At 34.7% G+C, this 26,760-nt stretch overlaps 1 protein-coding gene across 4 annotated transcripts in view; it reads right to left on the bottom strand.

The window, feature by feature from the left end:
• The window catches only part of LOC141450954 (arrestin domain-containing protein 17-like), a 131,092-nt gene that overhangs the window by 9,078 nt on the left and 95,254 nt on the right, over positions 1-26,760 (bottom strand). For all 4 annotated transcript variants that reach the window (XM_074121904.1, XM_074121902.1, XM_074121903.1 and 1 more), the window contains one exon: positions 594-788. In XM_074121904.1, the coding sequence (XP_073978005.1) occupies positions 594-788 (195 nt within the window). The remainder of the gene's footprint in view (positions 1-593; positions 789-26,760) is intronic.

Consider the following 26,760-nt stretch of genomic DNA (forward strand, 5'->3'; position numbering starts at 1 on the left):
TGAGCAAAGAGTTCGGCGCACATTTATCGTCATATGAATGTTTCAGGTTTAAATGGATGCCATGTTTTGAATGACATCCTTTTTCAGTTCTCCATCCTAAAGGATCCTGTTATCTCAGCAGATGTCCCAAGATTCGAATGCACTTAAATTCAGAGGTGAGTATTAAGTAACAGCCTCACATACGGTTTTGTGCTGTTTCTTCGGAACCCTCTACTTGAAGATATCTCTAATTTAGGTAAGTCAAAGTCCTTAATATCAACCAAACCTCGGCCAGTCTTACACTGCTGGCGTGCATATGATTTATTATTATTATTTTAATATAAGGTTCATCAACATCTGACATTATTGGACCCCGGTACAGACATTATTCTCTCGTTACATACAATACTGACCATCAGCGGACAGTAAGCTGTAAAAAGCCACTAGGAAGAGAAAATCTAAGGGCCAGCAGCTGGATTCGAACCCGGATCTTATTATTATTTTAGGATTATTCTTATTTATATGATTCGCTTGATCTTCACTTTTTCTTGTTTATGTTTTAAACTGTGCTTTGTTAAATGAAGGATTCAAAACCTAAAGATTAAGCTACTTACATCAATTCTATATTGAATGGAGATTATTTTACAAGAATCTAATTGAAGACTTGATGGTGGTAAAGGTGGAAGTCTAATTCCTGCCGATCCCCAGGATAACGAAGTACCGGGTAGAACTTCGCCTCTGGTTACTTCCAGCACTTTCCTTTCATCATCATGTCTCCGGCATCCTTGGGTAGATGTATAGCACACCTTCTGAAATATTTTTACGAATACATTAAAAGTTCAATAAATTAAAGAGACTGAACAATCATGTCAAAGATGTACAGAACACTTGTAAATTAGATGTAATATAGTAAAGTTTTTTAAAGGTCAAATAATAAAAATAAATGAAAAAAAACAGTATTAAAAAATCAAATAAAATACCTAATTTCTTAAAATGCCTAAAAGCAAAGACCTTTAAATGTTAGAAGGTGTGGCTATTTAAATAACAAGACTATTGCTATAAAACATATAATTTTAAATTTATACATATTTAGTTATTATCACCTTCAATACACACCTCCCCTATCCCTACAACGCTCCATGCGAATTTACCATTGTTCGAAACAGTGCTGGAAAAAAATCGTGTTCCTTTTAGTGCAGATTTGATTTTGGGGAACAGATAGAAGTCACATGGGGCCAGGTCAGGCGAATAAGGCGGATGGCCTAAAACTGGGATGTTGTACTTGGCTAGAAACGTCTTGACAGACAATGCAGTGTGAGCCGGCGCGTTGTCTTGATGGAGAACCCATGACTTGTACTTCCACAAATCGGGTCGTTTTTTTCCTTAATCTTTCACGGAGTTGAGCAAGCACCACACGGTAGTAATGTTGATTAATTATAATCGATATTTTCATCCATTTTGGACGTGGAAGGGCGGACCTGGGCGGTCATCATCTCCAACGTCTTTTCGGCCATCTTGGAAACGCTTGAACCACTCAAAAACTTGCGCCCGTTATTAACATTCATCGATTAATAAAAGATAAGTTTCAGTAGCGGTTTTTTCCAAGTTTCATGTGAAATTTCACGACCATTCTTTGCTCTACTACATGTGTAGTATCATGTTTTCGGCAAAACGAAACTAACACTTCTTACACAAACGACGGTTCCGGTCAGACAGATTTCTCTACAAACATGTGAGGCGCTGCAATCGCAAGAGAAGGCTTTACGCTGCACAGCTGACGGTCGTTAGGATTTGGCGCATGCATAGTTCTTCTGTAGCAGCATCAGTCCCGTTATTTAATAGCCACACCTCGTAGGATTTCTTAATATTTTGTAGCTAATAATTTTATTGATGAATTCAACTGAAATATTAGATAATTAATAAAAAACTTATTGTTTTTAGGTTATTTCCTTCTTCAGACATTCTCTGCCTCGATAATTACCGTTAATTTACTTATTAATAATTAATTATAATATAATTAATTAACTATATAATTAATTGGTGGGTGCAGGGTCGTTACAGTAACACATCGGCTAGTTTGAACCACTCTGAGCAAACAATTCAGAATTGCGCTCATTTTCCGGATCGTTTTCCTTAAACTTATCAAAATACAAATAAGGATTTTCGAAGTGAACTTCGAAACTTTCCGGAAATTCTGAGGTTTTTTTTTTCAGTGGCAGATGATAGATTAAAATGGAGAAATGGTACCAGTGCAAATAAAATTCTTTTGTTTGAAAGCGTAACAGTGTAATACCAGGTGTTGTGATTGATGCCTTGGGTTTAGGTCATCTCTGACACAAGCGATGGGTGCTTTATCATGATTGGGTGAGGTGGGGCTCAATAGGTCTATTTTGGTCATAAGTTCGTTAAAAAAAAAAAAATGGTGAAGGGATTTCCGAAGCACGTGTGAAACACCACTGCCATAGTAATACAGATTGGAATTCCACTGAAAAAATAATGCGTATATTCCTGAATTTTTGACAGCCTATGTTCTAAAATAAGCTCTAAAAAAAATGTTCTGCGCCTGGCGGAATAAAAATTAGAATTTGGAGTGCTGAATGTGACAAAGGTTGCGGATTACTGGAGTACGCAGTGGTTGATAATAAAAACAAATTGTAAAAAGTAAAATCAATAGTAAAAGCTAAAAATGTCTCTAAGTTATTATTTTTTAAAATTTGCTTATTTATTTTGTATCTGTAATCAATGTACAATAACCAAATAAGATTAAAGTGCAAATACATATATACGCATATAAAATACGCATATGTGAATGACGACCATCCAGTGATGGAAGCCATTAGTTCGCCAGGTTGGCAGGCTTACACAGCAACCATCCTAGGAGATCGGCGTTGTGTTGAGATGGTCCTTCCGCCGCTTTAGTCTGCGATGTGGATTTGAATGAAGTCTTGTAGTAGACATGTTGTGGATCAGAGGGTTGTAATGACTGTGTAGATTTGAGTGGAGTTTTGTGTACCGAGATTGGGCTATTTCAGAAACGAGAGGAATATTTAGATCAGAGTGTATTGTGTGATTGAAGACGTAGAAGGGAGCGTTAACTATTGTTCTTAGAAGTTTAGACTGTAAGGTTGGAAATCGGTTGATGTTCGATTTTTTGGCACTTCCGTAGAGTTGTATTCCGCACGTCCAAATTGGGGCAAGTAGGGCGGTACATAGTTTTCTTTTGTACGTCAGGATCAGTTTTGAACGTTTGTTCGGTAGTCTTTTTAACAATTTTTATTTGAGATTGAGGACAATTCGTCAATTCGAAGTCACGTGTGGGGATTCCAGGTTATTCGTTTTTCAAGGTGAAGTTAATATAAGTAATTTTCTAGCCAACTAATAGAATTAATCACAAAACCAAACTTCTTTGCCTGAGGTATAAGAGAAGTGCACTCATAAATAATGAAGGGCGTAAATCAAGTGGCTAGCGGAATAATAAGGCTGGCAACCGCTGCCTTAAACTAATTCCTCACTTAATTCCTACCATTTTTCTTCTTTTATAGTTTTTTATAAAAATCTTCTATGTCTTTTTCAAACTCTTCTTTTATTCGTTAGCTTCTTAATTCTTCGCATTTATTATATGTACCATCATTCATTCTAGTAAAATATTTAATTATTTGTACGCAAATTATTGTTGAATGCTGTCAAATTAATCTCTAAATAACCATTTTTCCAAATTTCTTGTAGCTGTGGTGGAACACGCTGCTTCTAGCCGAGTACATTGTCCATTCATGTATTGTCATGTCCATTTCCATTTTAGCCGAGATGCTTCTACTTGCTGATAAGTTGCGATGTTGTCTGAATGTAGCTATTGTGAATGTATAAATTCCTACTGCCAACTGTATGAAAATGTTCCTACTTTTAAGTTTCAAATTAGCAGGTATGTTTGCAGTCTTCACAAATTTTCTTGCTTATTTGTATTTGTATACTGATCTATCTATTCATCTAACTTAGATCACAATTAACCTTAAATTACCAAAAATTCAAACAAAAATATAGTTTCTCCAACAATTATTCTCAAAGATCTACCTCACCAAGATTATCAAAATTCTTGGAGACATTTTTAAGAATACAGTAAAAGCTCTTTATTCGCGGGGTATATGTTCCATAAATATGCCGCGAATACAGAAACCGTGAATACGAAATGGTAATTTATATAGGATTATAGGGGATACGTTCCTAGGTGACAAAATAAAAAAAAAACAAATATATAAAAAAATCAATTTAATTGAAGTTTTTGAACATTTTGATTAATTATCTTAAGGCTTAGGCAATGGTTTGAAGAATTTTGTAATTTTCTCTTGCTTGGCAGTTTTTAAAAGCTTTTGTTTGCAGTCAAAGTTTGAACTTGCCACTACAACTACCATCAGGTTCTTTAAAATGAGCGTAAAGATACTTTGCCTTCTCCCGGACCATTGGACCACTCAGGGGCACCCTTTTTTGATTGCGGTCTTCGATCCATAATGACAACGCCACTTCCATTTTTTCTATTGCTGGATCACGAACAATTGCTTTCATTCTGTGCGTTTACATTCTCAAAATCACCGATCTCGGCGAAGGCGGCTTATGTCAAAGTCCTCGGCGATATCATTTAACAACATACTTTAGGCAAAGTTGTAATAAGATCTATTTTACTTTTTTTATTAGTCCATTTGACGGCATTTACAAAGGATATTGGGTTGGATACCGATTGGAATCCTTTTATTATCATAGTGTACTTCCGCGAATATCCGCGAATATAGGAATTGGGTCGCATTTTTTTAATCCGCGAATAGTGAGAACGCGAATGAAGGAAGCGCGAATAAGGAGCTTTTACTGTATCATCAAAAACAAAAACCATTTAGTAAGGTGCAATTTTCTGTTGACCTATTTTGACCAAATATTTGAAGGTGTTTTCTGTTAATGTCTAAGCAAATATTATACATGAATTTTCGTATTTTAGTTACATATTTGCTCATTCACACAATTAGGCCGATTTTATAAAATCCATTAGGGCTTTAGAACTAAAATTTCCGATGAAATTTAAAAATCCATCAACTGCACATTTAAAATGCCTTCTCTTACAAATTCAGTAAGAGAATATAAAAACAAAACATGTAATAATACATTTAGTTCACTTAAACCCAAAATATTTTTCACTTATTAAATTGTATTAATAGTTTCTGTAGGCCAAGGAGAGTTGCATCCAGAAGATTGGGCAATTTGTTTGTTAGCTTAGAATGTTTTTGCCCAGTTTTATTGGTAAAGTCCTTCTCGTAGCCTCGTTTCACACTTTATACTCTAATCTTACTTTTGCAAAAGTAAATGATGAATCGTAAAAACAAGCCAGGTTCTTAAAGCCGGCCTTTTGTTCAGCACTTACTTAAACTCTTAAGTGTAGTCTGTCTTCTAACTTCTCTCTAGTTTAGCTAGGAAAACAAGTTTTTAAAAGTAAAAGACAGTATTTAAGTAACGTTGTATTTTTGTTTTATTTTCATTACTTTTTTGGAAAAATGATGACTAAATATATTTCAGTAATAAAAGAACATTTGAAATAGATAGTTTATGTGGGCTTGAAATAAGTCAACAAAATTAATTTGGGTTTTAATAAGACAGAGGTTATCTATCTGGGTCAAACTGAATTCTTCATTCACTGGTAATTTAAAGTTAATAACCGAGCTAACTAATTTAAAGACTTATAATGAATGTAAGTTTAATTTGAAAAATGATAAAGCAATAATAGTGTAGCGTCGAGCGATTACTTACAATATGAATTTGGTGAACTCCTTTGGCGCGCTAATTGGTGATGTATAAGAGTCGCTTATTCTTAACTCTTTATGTAAATAAAAGTAAGTACTGTAGCCGTTCGTCTCTTAGAAAGACTTTTCCTTAAGGATAGGGGATGACAAGAAATGTAATCCTTATCACATCTCCTATTCTATGCTGTATACTGCTGATTCTACCACATCATAATAAGCTTGGCCATTATTTTAAAAAAATGTCAGCTAACTGTATTACGCTACTTAAATCATGCTGGAGTTCCTCAAGGAAGCATTCTAGCCCCCTTACTTTATATTCTCTATACTGCTGACTTACCAACTCACCCGACTACAATTACTTTCACATTCGCTGACGACACTGCAATTCTTTCTCCTCATCTAGATCCTGTTATAGCATGCCGTGCACTCCAAACTCACCTCAATCTTCTCGAACCAAAGTGGAGAATCAAAGTGAACGAATTGAAATCTAAATACATAGTATTCACTCTAAACAAGAAAACTCTCCCTCCTCTCTCCTTCCACAATACTTCTATACAAATCACTAACCAAGTACGATATCTCGGACTACATCTTGACAAACGACTAACGTGGAACCCCCACACGAGACTCAAACGAACTGACCTCAATCTGAGGTATAAAATGTTGAAACGACTACTCGACAAACGATCAAAACTGACCCTGACGAACAAACGAACACTATATACCGCTCTACTTGCCCCAATATGGACGTACGGAATACAGCTCTACGGAAGCGCCAAAAAATCTAACATCAACCGACTCCAAACCTTACAGTCTAAAATCCTGAGAACAATAGTTAACGCTCTTTTCTACGTCTCCAATCATACTATACACTCTGATCTCAACATTCCTCTCGTTTCTGAAATAGCCCAAACTTGATACACAAAACTCCATTCAAATCTACACGATCACTACAACCCTCTGATCCACAACATGTCTACCACAACACTTCCTTCTAATCCACAGCGCAGACTAAAGCGGCGGTGGCCACGCGACCATCTCAACACAACGTCGACCTGCTAGGATGGTTGCTGTGTAAGCTTGCCAATCTGGCGAACTAACGGCTTCCATCACTGGATGGTCGTCGTTCACTCCAATCACGCCCTTGGCGCACATCATGTGCGCGTATATGTATGGATATGCATATGCGTGCATGTGTATTTGTGCCATCCCTTATCACTCATCTCTTTTGCTTATTGTACTGCATACAGTTGCAAAATAAATAAACAAATAAAAAAAAAAAAATCATGCTGGTTATTTATAGAATTTCTTTGATCAGTTCATTATGTAAATATTTTGTTATTAATAAAGAAACTGAAATAAGTTTGAAAAAAAAAATATGAAACCAGATTAAGAAAAATAAACCATCTTTTTTACAGCCCATTTAGCGCCATACTGCTTTCAATTAAATTGAATGAGAGCTTGGAAAAATAATTTATCTAGTGATTAAGTGGCGTACTTCATTTCTGTTTTAATTCAAGTAAAAAAACAAAAAATTCGTTGATGGCGTTATTTTCTTATAGAAATTCTCATTTTTTGTAAACTTAACTTTATTATTAACAGTTCCTTTGCTTTAATACAGGTTCACTAAAATAAAAGGACTTAATTGAAGGAAGAGGACTGAATCTTTGAACTTACTTCCAAAAATAACCAACCTTTTCATGCTACAAAGAAAGAAATCAAACCGACTTTCAGCCGAGCAGTTTTCTTCATTCATGGAATCTCAGCAAGGTATTTATTTCTCACTAATATTACTAAGTGATAATGGCGAACATTTCGATGGAATTTATTTCAGGGGGAAGCCCCAGAAATTTGCTAAAATTAAATTCCTTTTGAAAACGTTTCAAACAAAAGTACTTTTTCGTAAGAGATGTTAGTATATCTTATTTTTTTTATAAAAAAACAAACAAACAAAAATCAAAAAAGAAAAACTGATTTTCAGCAAATTCTCGGAAAATGAGAAAATCAACAATAAATACGTAGGTGGATATTATTGATTTTAGTCAAAAATGCTTTACTGTTTTCTTGCACGGTAATGGTTGTGTCAGTCCAACAACACGAAAGCTAAATTTATAAATCAACTCATTCAGACTCCAAAGACATTCCTTTACATTAGCAGAAAATACTTACAAACTAAAGAAAATCATTGAAGCAAATTTTGACGGAATTCTAAATTATAAAAAAAGTCAAAAACAATCGGTTAACTTTCAACATTTACTGCGTCAAATTCCCTTCAAATTTTAATAAAGCATATAATGCAAACTTATTGGTAATATGCTGATAATAACCAATAAAAAGTTATGGCGTTTTAAGCTTATGGTTTAAACAACATCTGTGAAGAAATTTTCGAAGAAATGACTAAAGTGAAGTCAGAATACACAGAGATTTGTTTAAAACTTCAGTCATCAACCTAAATCCCGTGGAGAAGTGGGTATGGAAGAGTTAGATCGTAGAAAAGAGAGAGGAATTGAAGGATTTGAATATAAATTAGGGAATTTGTAAACACCTTCCAACTGATTAAATTAACTAACTAATGTGGCTTTTCCCATTTCCAGGTGGCTGTTAAGATCAAAATACTTCTCTCCAGAGCTTTGTTTCAAGCCAATCTCCGGCTCTTGGACTTATAGCAGTCATCAGCTTCCCGATTTCATACCTTAAATCTCCTCCTGTTCCTTTTCGGAACTTGTTTGGTTATTCAAATGAATTTATTTAATATTTAAAGCGTTGCCAAGCTTATTATACTCAGAGGAATTGGAAGAGAAATTAGAATTATTAGTTGAAGTAATTAGGAAAGGTAAAGTTGTCTTCTTCTTTTAATATACTTTGGAGCATGTTGTGGCATATTCGGGCATAGTTTGTAGTCTAGGCTGTGAAGTCCGTTGGCTGTTGAAAGCGAAAAGAGACATGAGACTGCTGAAATGTTCTTTGTAGCTGGTTGAATGTCGATGTTTTGTCCCCCTTAATGTTAGCTTTTGACATCACATCGTGAGCTCATCTATGGGCGCAGAGATCTCTCTACATGTTTTCGAAAAACCTAAACAACTGATTCAGTAAGGTGACACTTGACAACAATCCAAAAGGGACTCTGGCCTCTCCATGCAGCCATTCTTCTATGTCAATAACTTGCCTCCTCCATTTTTTCACCCCTATTATGGTGAGATCCTCCTGGAGGTCATCCTTTCTACAGTCCTCGGTGAACTTTGGTCTCCCTAACAATTAAAATCCAGCCATCTCTGTCTAAAGGCATTCTTCTCCAGTTAGCTACTCCCATTTTTACCAGGTCCTCTTCTAGTTTCAGCGATCCAACTTTTACGAGGACGTCCTCTTTTTTCTCTTACCAGGGAAGGTCTCCTGGAAAGCTTTTTTGGCCATTCTTATGACTGGCATCCTTTCTAGATATCCTAACCAGCTGATTCTTCTGGACCTAATAAAGCTAACAATATCTTCATGTTGTATATAAGGTCATCTAAATCTTGGTTGGTCCAGAAGTGCCTCCTTGAGCGTACATTGGGCCGAAGATACGTTTCAATATCTTCCTTTCGAAGAAAGGATGCTTGCTGGTCAGCTGCTTTGAGTGTCCACGTCTCTGTGCCATAGCACCTGAAGCAAGACGTTAAACTGCATCTTGGGAGAACAGATCTCACAGCCGCAGCAAAGGCTATCTTTCTAGGAGAAGGAAAACTCCAATAAGGCGTAGTGAAGCCGATAGGCCTAGAAGAGGGAAATTCTGATTTCAAATGACCTGGTCCTCCAGGTTGGGGGTTGAGCGTAGGGCCAACTCCCCCATCTTGTAAAAGCTTATTGTTACGAAAGCCGCAATTAAAGGAAAACTGGACGGATATTATGGTAATGAACCTGGAGGTCATCCGACCAACGCAAATATAAAAGTCTGACCCCCTAAATCCACAGGGCTTAACATAGAAAAGACTCTTGTGAAGTCATTCACTCTTTAATCCCTACAGGTGGCCCTGCCATCTTAATCAAGCCTCCTTCACATTGGCCACAATAAGTTTCATATTAACTTATTATGGCGCCATTCTCCATCTACCACATTTTGGCTCCAAAGATCTTTCTAAGAAATTTAAATTCCAAGATTCTAAGAATCATTTCATTCTTATAAGCACCCAAATAGCATATAAAAGAAAATTCTTCTTGGTTATCGCTTTTAAATGTCCGTAATATTTCTTCAACTTCATTATACACACGCCAAATTTTTTGGGTATCAGTTATGGTGTCCATTTCTAAGAAATATTTGAAACTATTTTTCTGAAAAAAAGAATCCAATTATAAATGGTACTGAGGAAGTGATATGCTTTTCACATGCCAGAAAACATTAATTTTTGGTGGTGCTGCTAGGCTGTCTGCCGTCCGTGACTGTACCTTATTATTACAGTAAACCTGGTTAATAATATTGAGGCTATGATATAGTTAAATTCTAAAGTTAAAGAAAAAAACTCAACTTCTAATACGAAAAAAATGCTGGAAACTTTATTAATAGGACTTATTACTTAGATCTAAAGTTGTGCGTCTCTTCTTACAACTTGACTTCTTTTGTTTTGATGGCCAAAACTTCTTTCACATCTTCTGAGAGCGAAAGAAATGAAAAACTCAATAACTTTGATATAAGGTTTTCCTAGAATACTTTCTTGTTTTTTCTTACACCAAAATCTAGATACAGATTTAATTTCAAACAACTTTTACTCTTAATAATGTTTTCTCCTCTATTTTTGAAATTGAGACACAAAAACTCTTCAGAGTTCTTTAATTAATTAAAAAAGTTGCCTCAGTGATGATTGAGTTGATAAAAAAAAAAAAAATTCTAATGAAAATGTGTTTTAACTGTTAACATAGTGATGAACTGCTATTGATAGTGAGTGCTATCAAGGAATAATTTTAGTTATAAATCAATAATCCAATCATTCATTAAAAAAATTCTGATTTTAGTTTAAAACCTTATTGTTGGGTTTTCAAATGACGTCTAAATTCAATATCTAACAGATTTCAATGGTCCTAACTGCCATCAAGCTAACGTCTATTAAAACTATTAAAATATAAATAAAAACTATTTTTTCGAACTCATATGATCATTGATCATAAATTTCTACTTCTGGGGAAAACTTAGTAATATAACTTAGCTTGATTTCAATTATTTCTCTTAAGAGTGAATAGAAAAGGTGAATTGGACGAAGGTTTAAGCCACGCCCCTACCCACTCATAATAATCTGTTCATTACTATGGGAGTTATAAGGGCCCCATTTCACAGCAAAACCATGACCCAAAAAAATTTCAACTCTCAATATCTTCTCAACTAATTGATCTGTACTGAAGAAAACTATAGCATACTACTCAGTAAAACAGAGTGTGTAAGAGCAAAAAATTTCACACGAATAATCTGTGGTTTACTGCGGGAGTTATAAGGGCCCCATTTCACAGCAAAACCATGACCCAAAAAAATTTCACTCTCAATATCTTCTCAACTAATAGATATGTACTCAAGAAAAGTATAGCATACTACTCAGTAAAATGTAGTGTGTAAGAGCACAAAATTTCATACGAATAATCTGTTGTTTACTGTGGGAGTTATAAGGCCCCATTTCACAGAAAAACCATGACCCAAAAAAATTTCAACTCTCAATATCTTCTCAACTAATAGATATGTACTGAAGAAAACTATAGCATACTACTCAGTAAAACAGAGTCTATAAGAGCAGAAAGTTTCATACGAATAATCTGTGGTTTACTGTGGGAGTCATAAGGGCCCCATTTCACAGCAAAACCATGACCCAAAAAAATTTCAACTCTCAATATCTTCTCAACTAATAGATATGTACTGAAGAAAACTATAGCATACTACTCAGTAAAACAGAGTCTATAAGAGCAGAAAGTTTCATACGAATAATCTGTGGTTTACTGTGGGAGTTATAAGGGCCCCATTTCACAGCAAAACCATGACCCAAAAAAATTTCAACTCTCAATATCTTCTCAACTAATAGATATGTACTGAAGAAAACTATAGCATACCACTCAGTAAAACAGAGTCTATAACAGCAGAAAGTTTCATACGAATAATCTGTGGTTTACTGTGGGAGTCATAAGGGCCCCATTTCACTGCAAAACCATGCCCCAAAAAAATTTCAACTCTCAATATCTTCTCAACTAATAGATATGTACTGAAGAAAACTATAGCATACCACTCAGTAAAACAGAGTCTATAACAGCAGAAAGTTTCATACGAATAATCTGTGGTTTACTGTGGGAATTATAAGGGCCCAATTTCACAGCAAAACCATGACCCAAAAAAATTACAACTCTCAATATCTTCTCAAGTAATGGATCTGTACTGAAGAAAACTATAGCTTACTACTCAGTAAAACAGAGTGTATAAGAGCACAAAATTTCATACGAATATTCTGTTGTTTACTGTGGGAGATATAAGAGCTCAATTTCATAGCAAAACCATGACCCAAACAAATTTCAACTCTCAATATCTTCTCAACTAATAGATATGCACTGAAGAAAACTATAGCATACTACTCAGTAAAGTGTAGTGGGTAAGAGCACAAAATTTCATACGAATAATCTGTGGTTTACTGTGGGAATTATAAGAGCCCAATTTCACAGCAAAACCATGACCCAAAAAAATTTCAACTCTCAATATCTTCTCAACTAATAGATATGCACTGAAGAAAACTATAGCATATTACTCAGTAAAGTGTAGTGTGTAAGAGCACAAAATTTCATACGAATAATCTGTTGTTTACTGTGGGAGATATAAGAGCTCAATTTCATAGCAAAACCATCACCCAAACAAATTTCAACTCTCAATATCTTCTCAACTAATAGATATGCACTGAAGAAAACTATAGCATACTACTCAGTAAAGTGTAGTGGGTAAGAGCACAAAATTTCATACGAATGATCTGTGGTTTACTGTGGGAATTATAAGAGCCCAATTTCACAGCAAAACCATGACCCAAAAAAATTTCAACACTCAATATCTTCTCGACTAATAGATATGCACTGAAGAATACTATAGCATACTACTCAGTAAAGTGTAGTGTGTAAGAGCACAAAATTTCATACGAATAATCTGTTGTTTACTGTGGGAATTATAAGAGCCCAATTTCACAGCAAAACCATGACCCAAAAAAATTTCAACTCTCAATATCTTCTCAACTAATAGATATGCACTGAAGAAAACTATAGCATACTACTCAGTAAAGTGGTGTATAAGAGCACAAAATTTCATACGAATAATCTGTTGTTTACTGTGGGAGTTATAAGGGCCCCATTTCACAGCAAAACCATGACCCAAAAAAATTTCAACTATCAATATCTTCTCAACTAATAGATATGTACTGAAGGAAACTATAGCATACTACTCAGTAAAACAGAGTGTGTAAGAACACAAAATTTCATACGAATATTCTCTTGTTTACTGTGGGAGTTATAACGGCCGCATTTCACAGCAAAACCATGACCCAAAAAAATTTCAACTCTCAATATCTTCTCAAGTAATGGATCTGTACTGAAGAAAACAATAGCATACTACTCAGTAAAACAGAGTCTATAAGAGCAGAAAGTTTCATACGAATAATCTGTGGTTTTCTGTGGGAGTTATAAGGGCCCCATTTCACAGCAAAACCATGACCCAAAAAAATTTCAACTCTCAATATCTTCTCAAGTAATGGATCTGTACTGAAGAAAACTATAGCATACTACTCAGTAAAACAGAGTCTATAAGAGCAGAAAGTTTCATACGAATAATCTGTGGTTTACTGTGGGAGTTATAAGGGCCCCATTTCACAGCAAAACCATGACCCAAAAAAATTTCAACTCTCAATATCTTCTCAACTAATGGATCTGTACTCAAGAAAACTATAGCATACTACTGAGTAAAACAGAGTGTGTAAGAACACAAAATTTCATAGGAATATTCTCTTGTTTACTGTGGGAGTTATAACGGCCCCATTTCACGGCAAAACCATGACCCAAAAAAATTTCAACTCACAATATCTTCTCAACTAATAGATATGTACTGAAGAAAACTATAGCATAATACTCAGTAAAACAGAGTCTTTAAGAGCAGAAAGTTTCATACGAATAATCTGTGGTTTACTGTGAGAGTTATAAGGGCCCCATTTCACAGCAAAACCATGACCCAAAAAAATTTCAACTCTCAATATCTTCTCAACTAATAGATATGTACTGAAGAAAACTATAGCATACTACTCAGTAAAACAGAATCTATAAGAGCAGAAAGTTTCATACGAATAATCTGTGGTTTTCTGTGGGAATTATAAGAGCCCAATTTCACAGCAAAACCATGACCCAAAAAAATTTCAACTCTCAATATCTTCTCAACTAATAGATATGCACTGAAGAAAACTATAGCATATTACTCAGTAAAGTGTAGTGTGTAAGAGCACAAAATTTCATACGAATAATCTGTTGTTTACTGTGGGAGATATAAGAGCTCAATTTCATAGCAAAACCATGACCCAAACAAATTTCAACTCTCAATATCTTCTCAACTAATAGATATGCACTGAAGAAAACTATAGCATACTACTCAGTAAAGTGTAGTGGGTAAGAGCACAAAATTTCATACGAATGATCTGTGGTTTACTGTGGGAATTATAAGAGCCCAATTTCACAGCAAAACCATGACCCAAAAAAAATTTCAACACTCAATATCTTCTCGACTAATAGATATGCACTGAAGAAAACTATAGCATACTACTCAGTAAAGTGTAGTGTGTAAGAGCACAAAATTTCATACGAATAATCTGTTGTTTACTGTGGGAATTATAAGAGCCCAATTTCACAGCAAAACCATGACCCAAAAAAATTTCAACTCTCAATATCTTCTCAACTAATAGATATGCACTGAAGAAAACTATAGCATACTACTCAGTAAAAAGGTGTATAAGAGCACAAAATTTCATACGAATAATCTATTGTTTACTGTGGGAGTTATAAGGGCCCCATTTCACAGCAAAACCATGACCCAAAAAAATTTCAACTCTCAATATCTTCTCAAGTAATGGATCTGTACTGGAGAAAGCAATAGCATACTACTCAGTAAAACAGAGTCTATAAGAGCAGAAAGTTTCATACGAATAATCTGTGGTTTTTTGTGGGAGTTATAAGGGCCCCATTTCACAGCAAAACCATGACCCAAAAAAATTTCAACTCTCAATATCTTCTCAAGTAATGGATCTGTACTGAAGAAAACTATAGCATACTACTCAGTAAAACAGAGTCTATAAGAGCAGAAAGTTTCATACGAATAATCTGTGGTTTACTGTGGGAGTTATAAGGGCCCCATTTCACAGCAAAACCATGACCCAAAAAAATTTCAACTCTCAATATCTTCTCAACTAATGGATCTGTACTCAAGAAAACTATAGCATACTACTGAGTAAAACAGAGTGTGTAAGAACACAAAATTTCATAGGAATATTCTCTTGTTTACTGTGGGAGTTATAACGGCCCCATTTCACGGCAAAACCATGACCCAAAAAAATTTCAACTCTCAATATCTTCTCAAGTAATGGATCTGTACTGAAGAAAACTATAGCATACTACTCAGTAAAACAGAGTCTACAACATCAGAAAGTTTCATACGAATAATCTGTGGTTTACTGTGGGAGTTATAAGGGCCCCATTTCACAGCAAAACCATGACCCAAAATAATTTCAACTCTCAATATCTTCTCAACTAATAGATATGTACTGAAGAAAACTATAGCATACTACTCAGTAAAACAGAATCTATAAAAGTAGAAAGTTTCATACGAATAATCTGTGGTTTACTGTGGGAGTTATAAGGGCCCCATTTCACAGCAAAACCATGACCCAAAAAAATTTCAACTCTCAATATCTTCTCAACTAATAGATATGTACTGAAGAAAACTATAGCATACTACTCAGTAACACAGAGTCTATAAGAGCAGAAAGTTTCATACGAATAATCTGTGGTTTTCTGTGGGAGTTATAAGGGCCCCATTTCACAGCAAAACCATGACCCAAAAAAATTTCAACTCTCAATATCTTCTCAAGTAATGGATATGTACTGAAGAAAACTATAGCATACTACTCAGTAGAACAGAGTGTGTAAGAACACAAAATTTCATACGAATAATCTGTGGTTTACTGTGGGAGTTATAAGGGCCCCATTTCACAGCAAAACCATGACCCAAAAAAATTTCAACGCTCAATATCTTCTCAACTAATAGATATGTACTGAAGAAAACTATAGCATACTACTCAGTAAAACAGAGTCTATAAGAGCAGAAAGGTTCATACGAATAATCTGTGGTTTACTGTGGGAGTTATAAGGGCCCCATTTCACAGCAAAACCATGACCCAAAAAAATTTCAACTCTCAATATCTTCTCAACTAATAGATATGTACTGAAGAAAACTATAGCATACTACTCAGTAAAACAGAGTCTATAAGAGCAGAATGTTTCATACGAATAATCTGTGGTTTACTGTGGGAGTTATAAGGGCCCCATTTCACAGCAAAACCATGACCCAAAAAAATTTCAACTCTCAATATCTTCTCAACTAATAGATATGTACTGAAGAAAACTATAGCATACTACTCAGTAAAACAGAGTGTGTAAGAACACAAAATTTCATACGAATAATCTGTGGTTTACTGTGGGAGTTATAAGGGCCCCATTTCACAGCAAAACCATGACCCAAAAAAATTTCAACTCAAAATATCTTCTCAACTAATAGATATGTACTGAAGAAAACTATTGCATACTACTCAGTAAAACAGAGTCTATAAGAGCAGAAAGTTTCATACGAATAATCTGTGGTTTACTGTGGGAGTTATAAGGGCCCCATTTCACAGCAAAACCATGACCCAAAAAAATTTCAACTCTCAATATCTTCTCAACTAATAGATATGTACTGAAGAAAACTATAGCATACTACTCAGTAAAACAGAGTCTATAAGAGCAGAAAGTTTCATACGAATAATCTGTGGTTTACTGTGGGAGTTATAAGGGCCCCATTTCACAGCAAAACCATGACCCACAAAAATTTCAACTCTCAATATCTTCTCAACTAATAGATATGTACTGAAAAAAACTATAGCATACTATTCAGTAAAACAGAGTCTATAAGAGCAGAAAGTTTCATACGAATAATCTATGGTTTACTGTGGGAGTTATAAGGGCCCCATTTCACAGCAAAACCATGACCCAAAATAATTTCAACTCTCAATATCTTCTCAACTAATAGATATGTACTGAAGAAAACTATAGCATACTACTCAGTAAAACAGAGTCTATAAGAGCAGAAAGTTTCATACGAATAATCTGTGGTTTACTGTGGGAGTTATAAGGGCCCCATTTCACAGCAAAACCATGACCCAAAAAAATTTCAACTCTCAATATCTTCTCAACTAATAGATATGTACTGAAAAAAACTATAGCATACTACTCAGTAAAACAGAGTGTGTAAGAACACAAAATTTCATACGAATAATCTGTGGTTTTCTGTGGGAGTTATAAGGGCCCCATTTCACAGCAAAACCATGACCCAAAAAAATTTCAACTCTCAATATCTTCTCAACTAGTAGATATGTACTGAAGAAAACTATAGCATACTACTCAGTAAAACAGAGACTATATGAGCAGAAAGTTTCATACGAATAATCTGTGGTTTACTGTGGGAGTTATAAGGGCCCTATTTCACAGCAAAACCATGACCCAAAAAAATTTCAACTCTCAATATCTTCTCAACTAATAGATATGTACTGAAGAAAACTATAGCATACTACTCAGTAGAACAGAGTGTGTAAGAACACAAAATTTCATACGAATAATCTGTGGTTTACTGTGGGAGTTATAAGGGCCCCATTTCACAGGAAAACCATGACCCAAAAAAATTTCAACTCTCAATATCTTCTCAACTAATAGATATGTACTGAAGAAAACTATAGCATACTACTCAGTAGAACAGAGTGTGTAAGAACACAAAATTTCATACGAATAATCTGTGGTTTACTGTGGGAGTTATAAGGGCCCCATTTCACAGGAAAACCATGACCCAAAAAAATTTCAACGCTCAATATCTTCTCAACTAATAGATATGTACTGAAGAAAACTATAGCATACTACTCAGTAAAACAGAGTCTATAAGAGCAGAAAGGTTCATACGAATAATTTGTGGTTTACTGTGGGAGTTATAATGGCCCCATTTCACAGCAAAACCATGACCCAAAAAAATTTCAACTCTCAATATCTTCTCAACTAATAGATATGTACTGAAAAAAACTATAGCATACTACTCAGTAAAACAGAGTGTGTAAGAACACAAAATTTCATACGAATAATCTGTGGTTTACTGTGGGAGTTATAAGGGCCCCATTTCACAGCAAAACCATGACCCAAAAAAATTTCAACTCTCAATATCTTCTCAACTAATAGATATGTACTGAAGAAAACTATAGCATACTACTCAGTAAAACAGAGTGTGTAAGAACACAAAATTTCATACGAATAATCTGTGGTTTACTGTGGGAGTTATAAGGGCCCCATTTCACAGCAAAACCATGACCCAAAAAAATTTCAACTCTCAATATCTTCTCAACTAGTAGATATGTACTGAAGAAAACTATAGCATACTACTCAGTAAAACAGAGACTATATGAGCAGAAAGTTTCATACGAATAATCTGTGGTTTACTGTGGGAGTTATAAGGGCCCTATTTCACAGCAAAACCATGACCCAAAAAAATTTCAACTCTCAATATTTTCTCAACTAATAGATATGTACTGAAGAAAACTATAGCATACTACTCAGTAAAACAGAGTCTATAAGAGCAGAAAGGTTCATACGAATAATTTGTGGTTTACTGTGGGAGTTATAAGGGCCCCATTTCACAGCAAAACCATGACCCAAAAAAATTTCAACTCTCAATATCTTCTCAACTAATAGATATGTACTGAAGAAAACTATAGCATACTACTCAGTAAAACAGAGTCTATAAGAGCAGAAAGGTTCATACGAATAATTTGTGGTTTACTGTGGGAGTTATAAGGGCCCCATTTCACAGCAAAACCATGACCCAAAAAAATTTCAACTCTCAATATCTTCTCAACTAATAGATATGTACTGAAAAAAACTATAGCATACTACTCAGTAAAACAGAGTGTGTAAGAACACAAAATTTCATACGAATAATCTGTGGTTTTCTGTGGGAGTTATAAGGGCCCCATTTCACAGCAAAACCATGACCCAAAAAAATTTCAACTCTCAATATCTTCTCAACTAGTAGATATGTACTGAAGAAAACTATAGCATACTACTCAGTAAAACAGAGACTATATGAGCAGAAAGTTTCATACGAATAATCTGTGGTTTACTGTGGGAGTTATAAGGGCCCTATTTCACAGCAAAACCATGACCCAAAAAAATTTCAACTCTCAATATCTTCTCAACTAATAGATATGTACTGAAGAAAACTATAGCATACTACTCAGTAGAACAGAGTGTGTAAGAACACAAAATTTCATACGAATAATCTGTGGTTTACTGTGGGAGTTATAAGGGCCCCATTTCACAGCAAAACCATGACCCAAAAAAATTTCAACTCTCAATATCTTCTCAACTAATAGATATGTACTGAAAAAAACTATAGCATACTACTCAGTAAAACAGAGTGTGTAAGAACACAAAATTTCATACGAATAATCTGTGGTTTACTGTGGGAGTTATAAGGGCCCCATTTCACAGCAAAACCATGACCCAAAAAAATTTCAACTCTCAATATCTTCTCAACTAATAGATATGTACTGAAGAATACTATAGCATACTACTCAGTAAAACAGAGTGTGTAAGAACACAAAATTTCATATGAATAATCTGTGGTTTACTGTGGGAGTTATAAGGGCCCCATTTCACAGCAAAACCATGACCCAAAAAAATTTCAACTCTCAATATCTTCTCAACTAATAGATATGTACTGAAGAAAACTATTGCATACTACTCAGTAAAACAGAGTCTATAAGAGCAGAAAGTTTCATACGAATAATCTGTGGTTTACTGTGGGAGTTATAAGGGCCCCATTTCACAGCAAAACCATGACCCAAAAAAATTTCAACTCTCAATATCTTCTCAACTAATAGATATGTACTGAAGAAAACTATAGCATACTACTCAGTAAAACAGAGTCTATAAGAGCAGAAAGTTTCATACGAATAATCTGTGGTTTACTGTGGGAGTTATAAGGGCCCCATTTCACAGCAAAACCATGACCCAAAAAAATTTCAACTCTCAATATCTTCTCAACTAATAGATATGTACTGAAAAAAACTATAGCATACTATTCAGTAAAACAGAGTCTATAAGAGCAGAAAGTTTCATACGAATAATCTATGGTTTACTGTGGGAGTTATAAGGGCCCCATTTCACAGCAAAACCATGACCCAAAATAATTTCAACTCTCAATATCTTCTCAACTAATAGATATGTACTGAAGAAAACTATAGCATACTACTCAGTAAAACAGAGTCTATAAGAGCAGAAAGTTTCATACGAATAATCTGTGGTTTACTGTGGGAGTTATAAGGGCCCCATTTCACAGCAAAACCATGACCCAAAAAAATTTCAACTCTCAATATCTTCTCAACTAATAGATATGTACTGAAAAAAACTATAGCATACTACTCAGTAAAACAGAGTGTGTAAGAACACAAAATTTCATACGAATAATCTGTGGTTTTCTGTGGGAGTTATAAGGGCCCCATTTCACAGCAAAACCATGACCCAAAAAAATTTCAACTCTCAATATCTTCTCAACTAGTAGATATGTACTGAAGAAAACTATAGCATACTACTCAGTAAAACAGAGACTATATGAGCAGAAAGTTTCATACGAATAATCTGTGGTTTACTGTGGGAGTTATAAGGGCCCTATTTCACAGCAAAACCATGACCCAAAAAAATTTCAACTCTCAATATCTTCTCAACTAATAGATATGTACTGAAGAAAACTATAGCATACTACTCAGTAGAACAGAGTGTGTAAGAACACAAAATTTCATACGAATAATCTGTGGTTTACTGTGGGAGTTATAAGGGCCCCATTTCACAGGAAAACCATGACCCAAAAAAATTTCAACGCTCAATATCTTCTCAACTAATAGATATGTACTGAAGAAAACTATAGCATACTACTCAGTAAAACAGAGTCTATAAGAGCAGAAAGGTTCATACGAATAATTTGTGGTTTACTGTGGGAGTTATAAGGGCCCCATTTCACAGCAAAACCATGACCCAAAAAAATTTCAACTCTCAATATCTTCTCAACTAATAGATATGTACTGAAAAAAACTATAGCATACTACTCAGTAAAACAGAGTCTATAAGAGCAGAAAGTTTCATACGAATAATCTGTGGTTTACTGTGGGAGTTATAAGGGCCCCATTTCACAGCAAAACCATGACCCAAAAAAATTTCAACTCTCAATATCTTCTCAACTAATAGATATGTACTGAAAAAAACTATAGCATACTATTCAGTAAAACAGAGTCTATAAGAGCAGAAAGTTTCATACGAATAATCTGTGGTTTACTGTGGGAGTTATAAGGGCCCCATTTCACAGCAAAACCATGACCCAAAATAATTTCAACTCTCAATATCTTCTCAACTAATAGATATGTACTGAAGAAAACTATAGCATACTACTCAGTAAAACAGAGTCTATAAGAGCAGAAAGTTTCATACGAATAATCTGTGGTTTACTGTGGGAGTTATAAGGGCCCCATTTCACAGCAAAACCATGACCCAAAAAAATTTCAACTCTCAATATCTTCTCAACTAATAGATATGTACTGAAAAAAACTATAGCATACTACTCAGTAAAACAGAGTGTGTAAGAACACAAAATTTCATACGAATAATCTGTGGTTTTCTGTGGGAGTTATAAGGGCCCCATTTCACAGCAAAACCATGACCCAAAAAAATTTCAACTCTCAATATCTTCTCAACTAGTAGATATGTACTGAAGAAAACTATAGCATACTACTCAGTAAAACAGAGACTATATGAGCAGAAAGTTTCATACGAATAATCTGTGGTTTACTGTGGGAGTTATAAGGGCCCTATTTCACAGCAAAACCATGACCCAAAAAAATTTCAACTCTCAATATCTTCTCAACTAATAGATATGTACTGAAGAAAACTATAGCATACTACTCAGTAGAACAGAGTGTGTAAGAACACAAAATTTCATACGAATAATCTGTGGTTTACTGTGGGAGTTATAAGGGCCCCATTTCACAGGAAAACCATGACCCAAAAAAATTTCAACGCTCAATATCTTCTCAACTAATAGATATGTACTGAAGAAAACTATAGCATACTACTCAGTAAAACAGAGTCTATAAGAGCAGAAAGGTTCATACGAATAATCTGTGGTTTACTGTGGGAGTTATAAGGGCCCCATTTCACAGCAAAACCATGACCCAAAAAAATTTCAACTCTCAATATCTTCTCAACTAATAGATATGTACTGAAGAAAACTATAGCATACTACTCAGTAAAACAGAGTCTATAAGAGCAGAAAGTTTCATACGAATAATCTGTGGTTTACTGTGGGAGTTATAAGGGCCCCATTTCACAGCAAAACCATGACCCAAAAAAATTTCAACTCTCAATATCTTCTCAACTAATAGATATGTACTGAAAAAAACTATAGCATACTACTCAGTAAAACAGAGTGTGTAAGAACACAAAATTTCATACGAATAATCTGTGGTTTTCTGTGGGAGTTATAAGGGCCCCATTTCACAGCAAAACCATGACCCAAAAAAATTTCAACTCTCAATATCTTCTCAACTAGTAGATATGTACTGAAGAAAACTATAGCATACTACTCAGTAAAACAGAGACTATATGAGCAGAAAGTTTCATACGAATAATCTGTGGTTTACTGTGGGAGTTATAAGGGCCCTATTTCACAGCAAAACCATGACCCAAAAAAATTTCAACTCTCAATATCTTCTCAACTAATAGATATGTACTGAAGAAAACTATAGCATACTACTCAGTAGAACAGAGTGTGTAAGAACACAAAATTTCATACGAATAATCTGTGGTTTACTGTGGGAGTTATAAGGGCCCCATTTCACAGGAAAACCATGACCCAAAAAAATTTCAACGCTCAATATCTTCTCAACTAATAGATATGTACTGAAGAAAACTATAGCATACTACTCAGTAAAACAGAGTCTATAAGAGCAGAAAGGTTCATACGAATAATTTGTGGTTTACTGTGGGAGTTATAAGGGCCCCATTTCACAGCAAAACCATGACCCAAAAAAATTTCAACTCTCAATATCTTCTCAACTAATAGATATGTACTGAAAAAAACTATAGCATACTACTCAGTAAAACAGAGTCTATAAGAGCAGAAAGTTTCATACGAATAATCTGTGGTTTACTGTGGGAGTTATAAGGGCCCCATTTCACAGCAAAACCATGACCCAAAAAAATTTCAACTCTCAATATCTTCTCAACTAATAGATATGTACTGAAAAAAACTATAGCATACTATTCAGTAAAACAGAGTCTATAAGAGCAGAAAGTTTCATACGAATAATCTGTGGTTTACTGTGGGAGTTATAAGGGCCCCATTTCACAGCAAAACCATGACCCAAAATAATTTCAACTCTCAATATCTTCTCAACTAATAGATATGTACTGAAGAAAACTATAGCATACTACTCAGTAAAACAGAGTCTATAAGAGCAGAAAGTTTCATACGAATAATCTGTGGTTTACTGTGGGAGTTATAAGGGCCCCATTTCACAGCAAAACCATGACCCAAAAAAATTTCAACTCTCAATATCTTCTCAACTAATAGATATGTACTGAAAAAAACTATAGCATACTACTCAGTAAAACAGAGTGTGTAAGAACACAAAATTTCATACGAATAATCTGTGGTTTTCTGTGGGAGTTATAAGGGCCCCATTTCACAGCAAAACCATGACCCAAAAAAATTTCAACTCTCAATATCTTCTCAACTAGTAGATATGTACTGAAGAAAACTATAGCATACTACTCAGTAAAACAGAGACTATATGAGCAGAAAGTTTCATACGAATAATCTGTGGTTTACTGTGGGAGTTATAAGGGCCCTATTTCACAGCAAAACCATGACCCAAAAAAATTTCAACTCTCAATATCTTCTCAACTAATAGATATGTACTGAAGAAAACTATAGCATACTACTCAGTAGAACAGAGTGTGTAAGAACACAAAATTTCATACGAATAATCTGTGGTTTACTGTGGGAGTTATAAGGGCCCCATTTCACAGGAAAACCATGACCCAAAAAAATTTCAACGCTCAATATCTTCTCAACTAATAGATATGTACTGAAGAAAACTATAGCATACTACTCAGTAAAACAGAGTCTATAAGAGCAGAAAGGTTCATACGAATAATCTGTGGTTTACTGTGGGAGTTATAAGGGCCCCATTTCACAGCAAAACCATGACCCAAAAAAATTTCAACTCTCAATATCTTCTCAACTAATAGATATGTACTGAAAAAAACTATAGCATACTATTCAGTAAAACAGAGTCTATAAGAGCAGAAAGTTTCATACGAATAATCTGTGGTTTACTGTGGGAGTTATAAGGGCCCCATTTCACAGCAAAACCATGACCCAAAATAATTTCAACTCTCAATATCTTCTCAACTAATAGATATGTACTGAAGAAAACTATAGCATACTACTCAGTAAAACAGAGTCTATAAGAGCAGAAAGTTTCATACGAATAATCTGTGGTTTACTGTGGGAGTTATAAGGGCCCCATTTCACAGCAAAACCATGACCCAAAAAAATTTCAACTCTCAATATCTTCTCAACTAATAGATATGTACTGAAAAAAACTATAGCATACTACTCAGTAAAACAGAGTGTGTAAGAACACAAAATTTCATACGAATAATCTGTGGTTTTCTGTGGGAGTTATAAGGGCCCCATTTCACAGCAAAACCATGACCCAAAAAAATTTCAACTCTCAATATCTTCTCAACTAGTAGATATGTACTGAAGAAAACTATAGCATACTACTCAGTAAAACAGAGACTATATGAGCAGAAAGTTTCATACGAATAATCTGTGGTTTACTGTGGGAGTTATAAGGGCCCTATTTCACAGCAAAACCATGACCCAAAAAAATTTCAACTCTCAATATCTTCTCAACTAATAGATATGTACTGAAGAAAACTATAGCATACTACTCAGTAGAACAGAGTGTGTAAGAACACAAAATTTCATACGAATAATCTGTGGTTTACTGTGGGAGTTATAAGGGCCCCATTTCACAGGAAAACCATGACCCAAAAAAATTTCAACGCTCAATATCTTCTCAACTAATAGATATGTACTGAAGAAAACTATAGCATACTACTCAGTAAAACAGAGTCTATAAGAGCAGAAAGGTTCATACGAATAATCTGTGGTTTACTGTGGGAGTTATAAGGGCCCCATTTCACAGCAAAACCATGACCCAAAAAAATTTCAACTCTCAATATCTTCTCAACTAATAGATATGTACTGAAGAAAACTATAGCATACTACTCAGTAAAACAGAGTCTATAAGAGCAGAAAGTTTCATACGAATAATCTGTGGTTTACTGTGGGAGTTATAAGGGCCCCATTTCACAGCAAAACCATGACCCAAAAAAATTTCAACTCTCAATATCTTCTCAACTAATAGATATGTACTGAAGAAAACTATAGCATACTACTCAGTAAAACAGAGTGTGTAAGAACACAAAATTTCATACGAATAATCTGTGGTTTACTGTGGGAGTTATAAGGGCCCCATTTCACAGCAAAACCATGACACAAAAAAATTTCAACTCTCAATATCTTCTCAACTAATAGATATGTACTGAAGAAAACTATTGCATACTACTCAGTAAAACAGAGTCTATAAGAGCAGAAAGTTTCATACGAATAATCTGTGGTTTACTGTGGGAGTTATAAGGGCCCAATTTCACAGCAAAACCATGACCCAAAAAAATTTCAACTCTCAATATCTTCTCAACTAATAGATATGTACTGAAGAAAACTATAGCATACTACTCAGTAAAACAGAGTCTATAAGAGCAGAAAGTTTCATACGAATAATCTGTGGTTTACTGTGGGAGTTATAAGGGCCCCATTTCACAGCAAAACCATGACCCAAAAAAATTTCAACTCTCAATATCTTCTCAACTAATAGATATGTACTGAAAAAAACTATAGCATACTATTCAGTAAAACAGAGTCTATAAGAGCAGAAAGTTTCATACGAATAATCTGTGGTTTACTGTGGGAGTTATAAGGGCCCCATTTCACAGCAAAACCATGACCCAAAAAAATTTCAAATCTCAATATCTTCTCAACTAATGGATCTGTACTCAAGAAAACTATAGCATACTACTCAGTAAAACAGAGTCTATAAGAGCAGAAAGTTTCATACGAATAATCTGTGGTTTACTGTGGGAGTTATAAGGGCCCCATTTCACAGCAAAACCATGACCCAAAAAAATTTCAACTCTCAATATCTTCTCAACTAATAGATATGTACTGAAGAAAACTATAGCATACTACTCAGTAAAACAGAGTGTGTAAGAACACAAAATTTCATACGAATAATCTGTGGTTTTCTGTGGGAGTTATAAGGGCCCCATTTCACAGCAAAACCATGACCCAAAAAAATTTCAACTCTCAATATCTTCTCAACTAGTAGATATGTACTGAAGAAAACTATAGCATACTACTCAGTAAAACAGAGTCTATATGAGCAGAAAGTTTCATACGAATAATCTGTGGTTTACTGTGGGAGTTATAAGGGCCCTATTTCACAGCTCTTATAGACTTTGTTTTACTGAGTAGTATGCTATAGTTTTCTTCAGTACATATCTATTAGTTGAG

Source organism: Rhodnius prolixus, unplaced genomic scaffold (assembly GCF_049639745.1).
Source record: "Rhodnius prolixus isolate KJV_2025 unplaced genomic scaffold, Rpr scaffold_8, whole genome shotgun sequence".
NCBI classification, from domain to species: domain Eukaryota; kingdom Metazoa; phylum Arthropoda; class Insecta; order Hemiptera; family Reduviidae; genus Rhodnius; species Rhodnius prolixus.